The sequence below is a fragment of the Nestor notabilis genome, unplaced genomic scaffold, assembly GCF_000696875.1.
Source record: "Nestor notabilis isolate BGI_N333 unplaced genomic scaffold, ASM69687v1 scaffold8723, whole genome shotgun sequence".
NCBI lineage: Eukaryota > Metazoa > Chordata > Aves > Psittaciformes > Psittacidae > Nestor > Nestor notabilis.
Genome location: NW_009921431.1, coordinates 4,633 through 13,150, shown reverse-complemented (window position 1 = coordinate 13,150; position 8,518 = coordinate 4,633). Strand labels below are relative to the sequence as shown.

At 37.3% G+C, this 8,518-nt stretch overlaps 1 protein-coding gene across 1 annotated transcript in view; it reads right to left on the bottom strand.

The window, feature by feature from the left end:
- LOC104403102 (neurotrypsin-like) overlaps nt 1-6,683 on the bottom strand; it is a gene marked incomplete at both ends in the record, with an annotated part of 18,746 nt that extends 12,063 nt beyond the window's left edge. The window contains 3 exons of the mRNA XM_010011144.1: nt 1,893-2,043; nt 4,144-4,322; nt 6,545-6,683. Of these exons, the coding sequence (XP_010009446.1) occupies nt 1,893-2,043; nt 4,144-4,322; nt 6,545-6,683 (469 nt within the window). The remainder of the gene's footprint in view (nt 1-1,892; nt 2,044-4,143; nt 4,323-6,544) is intronic.
- Nucleotides 6,684-8,518: the final 1,835 nt, after the last annotated feature.

Here is an 8,518-nt window from a genome sequence, read left to right as displayed (position 1 = left end):
AGGAATTATTTTAGCTAAACATGTAGCTTCAGTCTGAAGTTAGTACTTTATTCTTGAGAGATTTTTCGTGAGATAATACCTTTTCTTCCGAATTATCTTCCTAATTCCAAATAACATACTAAAATATCTTGCACTGATTTTTTTTCATTCATCAATGTCAAGAAGGATTTTAAAAAAATTGGAATTTATTAAAAAAAGAGAAGGGTGTGGGAAGCTACTTACTGAGATGCTTTATTTTTACAATTTGTAGCACATTTCCAGATGGATTAACAGTATGTAAGTATAGATTAGTTTTATTGCTTCATAACTGGTCTATTGCCACTGTTGGCAAAATTTCACTTCACATAGTGAGCATGTTTGTCAAGACATGTTGATTACTTGAGAAATTCTGTAAATGTCTATACATATTTCAAAAAAACTTTGCACCATCTTAATACAATTTATTTACTCAGAAAAATGAATCAAACTAGAAGCTTCTCAGAACAGCAATTTATGAACATTAAATAGAAGCAATCAGATGGTTTAGTATAATAAGTAAGGAGGCAGGTTAAAAGCATGACATTTGTCATTAGTATACAGAAATATAAGGCATAGCTTAGTAAATCACCAAACTTATTAATAGTGGCCCAATTCAGGAGCAGAAAAAGGCTGTAAGATAATTAGACTTTCTGTTTGGTATTCCCAATTGAAAATATACAGGAATATAGAAATATAGTATAAAATAAACCAGGGGAAAATGAAAATCTGGTGTCAGAGGAGTATGTAGATTCCCAGGAGATGTAGGAGCTTTTGGAGTAGTGCACTGTTCTCATCCTTTTTAAGCTAATTTGGTTGGCATCAGCAGTCCAAGGCCTCAGTGGCACATTACAAAACAAGTACACTCTAGGGGCCACCATCTAATGCCACAAAACTTTCTACCTTCAGTGCCACTTCTTTTAATTCATCATAATCCCAGCAGCATTGAACAGGAGAGTTCTTTTCCAGTCTCCTTTGCACTTACCTGCTTTGTTCTCCTCCAGTCTGTCTCAGATATAATTCCCTTCTCCTCCTTACGATACATCTTAGTATCTTCTTGGCGTCTTGCTCCTAGTTCTTTCCTTCTTCAACCCATATAGTCTTTCATCCCAGTTGTCCCCATCTCATTCCTCTCTGACACAGCAGTTCTCCTCTTTGCCTCCCACTTCTAAAGCATCTTTCCTCAAATATTGAATACCTACCTTCTGTGTGGTATCAAAATCGTCCCCAGAGGGTGACCTTTTTTTGCTCCCCAGAGAGGAACAAGAAAGTCCTGTTCAGCTGCTGTGACTCTATCATGGACCATGCTTAGTCAGACAGAAACACTGATTAAGTTTTAACTGTCAAAAATTCAAATAGATCTCTACTCAGTATATGCAAAGTGACATATACTTCAGAGACTTGTGACTTAAACAAATCTTGAGAAATTCTCACAGGCATGCCAAAAAACATATCCTTTCTGTCAAAGCAGTGCTCTTACTCCAAAGCAAGGAGGCTGTTAGACTTTTGAGTAGAATGCATGTAAGGATTTTAATAATCAAAGGAACTTGCTTTTTTTACCTACAGTTTTGGATTGAAACTTTACTGAAATTGTAGTGCGTTTTCACTAAAAAGCTAGCATTTATTCTCAGACACATCTTTTGTCTGGTTTACAGACAAATTACCCCTGATTGACACTGAAAACTGCCTCCTATAAATCAGAGTACCAGGGAATTGAAAGTAATGGTGCTGTGCCTGAACCTTCTATAAATAAACGTAGTTACTGCTTCAAAGTATTAGTGCAATTTTAAAGGAGTATCTTTTGACAACTCCAAACTGTATATTTGACTAACTCTCCTGCTTTGCTGCTGGAGGAGAAATTATGTAGAAAAACAAACCCAAGGCCAAGCTGCCGACAGACAACTTCAGCATCTGCATCATCCCACTGATCGTCACAGACAGTCCCCCACTGGCCAGCATGGTAGACTTCTACTCTTCCTTCGTGAGTGTTGTTCCCACCAGCCAGCCGGATTGGAGTAAAGACAGGGGCTGTGATCAAACATAGAATATAGGAAAAGGTCATATTTTCCTCAAAATGTTATCTTGATAGTAAAGAAAAAATATCACTTAATGGTTTCTCTGACATCCCTCAAGAACCACACTTTTTTTTCTTGTTAGATGGAAAACCTGAGATTGAACTTCTTAGAAATTAGTTCCCCTAGTGCCACTCTTCAGCAGCTGAAGAATATTATGCTTACAGACAAGTAACCCATACTGATCTTGAGTTACTTAAGGGTCAGAATGTTCACAGGTACTTAGGGCTGTAAGGCCGAATACTACAATCAGTCAGTTAGAGCTGAATTTCTACCAGTACAAGCAAAATTGGCTCTGTATAGGCTTGGTCCCAAGGGGTAAAATAGGAAGTTAAGAGGCCAAAATTCTTTCATTACCACAGAAGTAGGAATTCATCCTCATGTTTTCTCATTTCTTTGGTAATTCCAGTCAGAGCAGTGACATCTCATTGACTGTGGGGTCTCAATTTATTCCCTTCTGTTTCTGAGATACGGTTTGGTTTTTGGTCTTTTCAAACCCTTAGCCCTTTCCTAGTCCAGCAAGAAATTGTCTTGAAACGATCACTTCTGCATAAAGTTATAATAATGCAACAGCTTAAAACCATATGGAAAATAATTGGTATATTATTTGAAAGGTTATTTTAAAGTTTCACCATACCTAACATCTGAATGATATAAAATGTGGTTTTTTGGGGTTTTTTGTAGGCCTTCCAAACAATTAATGCTACTATTTCATCTATTTCTTGGCTTAAAAAAAAGAGAGGGCATTTGTAATTACTTAAAAAGGCTTCTAGTTGCAGTAAAACCTTCAAAACATGAAAGCTTCATCTAGTCTGCTGAAACTTGGGATCAGTTTAATTTATTTCCAATATCCTGGACTCTACATTACTGGTAAACTTTCTTTCGGCATTACTGAAACAGACAAGAGTCCTTTAATAAATTTACCTAAGCAAACCAAAGTTTTCTGATGAAAATATCCATAAACAGAAGGAAAACCTTATAATCTAAAAGTATAATTCGCAAATCTCTTGTTTTCAATGTCTTTAAGCAAAACTATTTCTCTTGCTTTGGTCCTTCAACTCATCTGCTAGTTTAGAAAGATTTTCCTGCCCCTCCATACTATAGTTTTCTCAATTAAGACTGAAATGATTTTTTAGAAGTCATTTATCAAAATATTCTTCATGAATAGTGGTGCTTTAGGATAAAAATGCATCTGCCTTTGGCAGTAAGTAATGGAACGTAAGTATGAGAGGAAAGGCAGCATAGAACTAACTGTGGCCATCCATGTTTTGGTTACAGCAGAAGAGACTGGCATTGCCAGCTCCTCAGCACTACCAGCCTAGCCTTCCACAAGGGCAGCAGGATCTTAAATCTGATGACATAATTACCTGTTTAGCTGCTGTTTAGCATATTGATTAAAATAATCTGACATATCTTAAAAACAATAATAATACTTTTTTTCTAAGAATATCAATTTGACTTGTGGGAGTGATGTGTATGGTAGCAGTCTTAAGCTAGAAAGACTTGGACTTTTTTTAAATGTATGCAGAATAGGGCAAAAACTTTATAGCTCTGTGTGCAGTGTCAGCCACGTTCACAGGAAGTAATGTCATCCCAACACTCTGTACCAAAGGAGAAGGCATCATCTGTTTGTGAAATTGCTGCTCCTCCCTACTGCTCAAGAAAAGCTAACAAATTGACATGTAGCGTGTGTAGCTATCAAAGACACCCTCTGGGTAAATAAATGAATAACCTGTAAAAGTAAAAAAAAAAAAATATGTGCGGGGAAAGAATCTTACTTTTACAGTAGGAGGTTCCTGCTGCCTCACCCTTTCTCACAACCTACATCTCAAAGCTACAATTTCCTTGTTGACTATGGAAAGGTAAAAAGCAGTTCAGCTAGTTGAGGCTTGCATAGCATAGAGGGATTTGAAACAGGTAATGATGCAATGATACAATCTGTTTAATTTCCTGTTGCAAGAAGTCTTAATATATTTTCTAATTTAATAATGAGTAATTACTACTACTTCTATTTAAATAAGGTAAGGAAGTAACCAAAGCGTAAGGTTTCTTTTACCCAGGGAAGAGCTACATGTGACAGCAGCTGCCATTTTTTGAGGACACATTCCATCGTGCCAGATGTCTTTTTCACATAACAATATATTTTCTTCATCACCACGACAACGCACTTCATTCCAGTAAACAGGGGTAAGGCCCAGTCCAGAAAATGGTACATGTTTTGCTGTACCTTTTTCACTGTCAGAAAAATAATCAGGATAAGACATTAGAGTGGGAGGAGTGGAAGTAGAACATTTTCTTGTCTATAAATCCTGGAGAAGAAAAGGCTTTCTTCAGCAGTGTAAATTCATCATACTTTCATACAGTTCCACATTGTCTTCTATATGAAGAAAAGTAACAGATGTGACCCAGTTCTCACTATTTTGTTGTGGGATATTTTAGTACAATGGCCTCTGTTGCTGCAGGGCCAGCAACATTCCTGTTCTCACAATTCCTAACTACAAAAATCAACATGGAGTCCACAGTCCCTAGGTCAAACTATAGTACCATCCCACTGCAGTTGCCAGGAGAGGTAATGCTGATGGGCCTTTGACGCTTATCCTCGCCTTTACTCCATTAAAACATACCAGTGCTCTGCCCATACACATGTCATATAATACAGTTGTGACCATGGGGCATTGAAACCACCTCATACTCCATTACATCAGGCCCATATCAATTATTCTCTATTTGGCCATTCCCATCCAGAATAAACAGCTTCCTTTTCCTTCCCATACTGAACCTACAGTGACAATCATTCAGCCATCTTTTCTTGAATATAATGCCAAATTAAAAAGTTTAATTTAATTAACAAGATTAAATTAAAACTAAAACCCAAGTATTTTAGAAGCAAATGAATAGATGGAAGCACCTGAAAGACACCAATAACACCTAGCGAGTTTATCGTGTGGGATATAGATCTGAATTCCTGCCAAACACTCATGGTAACAGAAACTTTCAGCTAGTGCATGCCTGTGGCTTTTTGGCCTCAATTGAGATTTAAGCCATTTCTGTTGAAAAAAGCAAACCACTCACCTGTAGCACTGAACTACTTTTGCTAATAGGGGTGGTGGTCAACCGAAATGTTTAGGGTATGGAAGGCAAAAAGAACTTACATAAAAATGAGGAAAGGAGACATTGCACATAGACAGCTGAAGTCATAAGTAAAATCACAGCTTCCAGATGGCTGAACTTTTATCTCGTCTAATCCTCATATTTCATGAATTGGCATGGTGTGTCCGGATTAGTATTGAACATTATACAACAGTTTAGATTTAGTTCTGACAAGCAGTCTTAAACAGTAGAATAGTCATTAGGAATGTAGCAGCTTGTAGCAGACAAAATCACTACTACTACTTTGGTATGTGACTGAAAGAAATGTTAGAAATGCAATAAAGGTAGTGATACTTTGTGGCTTATTGAGAAAGTGCAAAATGAATGAGATGCTAAGGGGTATATTCAAGTAATTTGGTTGCTAACTTGAAAACCATTAATGTTTTAGAAGCTGAGATTGCATTTTATTTTTTAAACAACCTTTGGGCATAGGCGTTTTCTTCCTTACCTCAGTTTTATCTTACTACTGCAATTGCAGTATCACTATAGGCATTCTCTAGAGTTTAATAACTAATTATGTTAAAGGATCCTGATTAACTCCATTCCAACAGCAGAGGGAAATAGTGGTCAATGAGGACAATGCAGGGACTTTCAACCTGTCCAGTTACAGTAACTGTAACTCTGTAAAACGTTGCCATGGAAATGTAAAGCTACAAAACTTGTCTGGTTTATTTGGGTTTTGTTGTCAATGTGCAACTCTGAAAGTAAACCACACAGATTATCTAACTAGATGATGTGCATAATAAAAATGCCATGTTTTCCAGAAACCTAGGATGAGTCCCAGATGTTTTTTGGCAGGGTGGAATGAATGCTCCTATCATAGGAATTTTCCTATGATCAGGAGCCCATATAGAGCCTAATTCTGGACATATTTACACTTTTATAGATTCAGTAACCTCACTGGAGCTGTTTTAATTGACACTTCCACAAGTGAGATCAGATCAGACCTCATATTTCTGCCCTTGTGGACATCTCCTGGAGGTCTAGTAAAGTAGTTTTTGTTCGCTTTTCTGACCTGTCCACACTTTTCACTCGGAAGGGATAGTTTCTAGCCTGGTCTGCTCCCCTCTACATCCCACATGCAGCTTTCAAATGAAATACTGATTCTCACAGCAACCTCTTTGAAGTACAATGCAATTGAAGGAAGTGAAGGGTTCTGGGAAGAACAACTTCAGCATTCAACAACTTTAAACAGAAAAACCAATCACCAAACACAAAGAGCCCTCAGGATTTGCAAAATAGATTGCCCTTTGTACTGAAACATCATTGAAATAAGTTGACTGATTTTTACTCAGACTGAAACTTACCCAAGTGCAAGCTGTCGACATAGGACTGTTGCATCATCATTGTCCCAATGGCTCCCACAGACTGTTCCCCAGATTCCATTCAAATAAACCTCCACTGTACCTTCAAACTCATTCTTGCCACCCTGGAGTCTCACTCTCCCTAGTTTTCAAAAAAAAAAAAAAAAAAAAAAAAAAAAAAATTCCTGCAAGATACTCTATTGCTCAGTTAATGTATCCCATACAAAAGACTGTGAACCTCTCTCTCTTCCACATAATTCCATCCAATTTAAGGGAATCAGGAAACAACCACATAGATTGCATAGCTTTTGATCTGACCAGTGTAACATTATGCACGTCAGCAGTTTATTTTAGCCACAGAATGCATTTGTTCATACTTGTTCTCAGACAGAAAAACACTGGATGTGGTTTCATTAATTCGTGAGAGGTCTTTACCAAATTCTCAAACAAACCCATGAGGAATCCTCTAAAAAAATTTAAAAATAGTCTTCTTCGTGAGAGCTACAGAACACAGAATTGAAAGAAAATTAGCAGATTTTGTATATTGTCATTACAGTAGTTTTACTTCAGATGCCAGATGGAGCTGCTGTTGAAGGTAGCCAAGTACCACTGGTGAAGGTATGAAAAAGCTGGTCATAGGTAGAACTCTGCAGAAGCAGAACAGAGTTGTAACAGAGCAGAAATCTGTCAAGATTACGTTTCTGTTAATTTATCAAACATTGCCTCATTGCATGCTTTAGTATTGCCTGAAATCTCAGTTAATCCATCCGCCTCTGTTCTGTGATCTACTTAAAATCAGAAGCTACACCATCATCATTCAGTTTGCAGGGATTTTAGCAATGGGAGAAAACCAATGTTTGTGCCTGCATTTCACTGTATAGGTGTTCACATATGTGTAAAGAATGACGACGATGATGATAATAGGTAGATTCAGTTTTTCTTCTTAGCTTTCACTCAGATTGTGTCCTGGTTTTGATTTAGTTTAGTATATTTTATAAAACCACAAAGCCAAATGACTGCCAAATAACTCGAGGAATTAATTAACCTCAAACTTGGTTTCAAGTTCCTTTTTGCCTCCTATTGACTCTCTCAGGAGTAACCTACTATGCAGTAATTACAAACAAAATTTATTCAACTCATATGACAAGTGACCTGTCATTCTGAATACAGGATTATCACTAGTGTAGACGTGTTCTACATTGTTTGTCTGCCTTCAGAACTTTTCTCTGTGTTTTTCTGTGACATACAGAGTCTGGAATTCTGTTTATTTCTGCTCTTCACCAGACTTTTGTATGGACTATTATTTTCACTTGAAACGTCAGCTGCAGTCACAGTAAAGTGATTCCTGACATACCAGAACACAATTTTAAAGATGCCATCTCCAAAAATAAGTTTATTTTTGGACGTGATTCCTTACATGATTCCTGCATGACACCTACTGAAATCAATACAGTGTTTCCTGAATACACATTACACAATATTTCTATTCAAATTACAGGGGAGTACATGAATAATAAGGCCTCCATGGCAGAATCTGGCTCACCTCTCTTTATGTATTTACAGAATTCCCAATTACAACAGTGGAAGAATTTATGTACACAGAGCAGAAGACAGCACAAGAGATAAATGACAGAAATCTGAAATCCTTCACATCTTCAGTAGAAGCCTCAGCAAAGAAGTTTGATAAGCACAGAGTTCTCACTGTGGACACATACCATTAAAGAAAGAAAACAGTTTTTCCCTTGCCACCCCCTAAAGATTCCCAGGTGACATCTGTTCCCTCTTGCAGTGGGAAAGCATACTACTGGTATCAGTGGTAAGGAAAGGAGAATGACTGGAAGGGACAGTGCCTTATTCCTACTTGCCTGTGGGAAAAGACAGAGCTGAAAACAATAAATGAGGGATTTTTAAAAAATTCGTCTAATATCTCAACAAAATATTTTGGTTTGTCTTTTCCCTGTAGATTTCCAGCTGTGT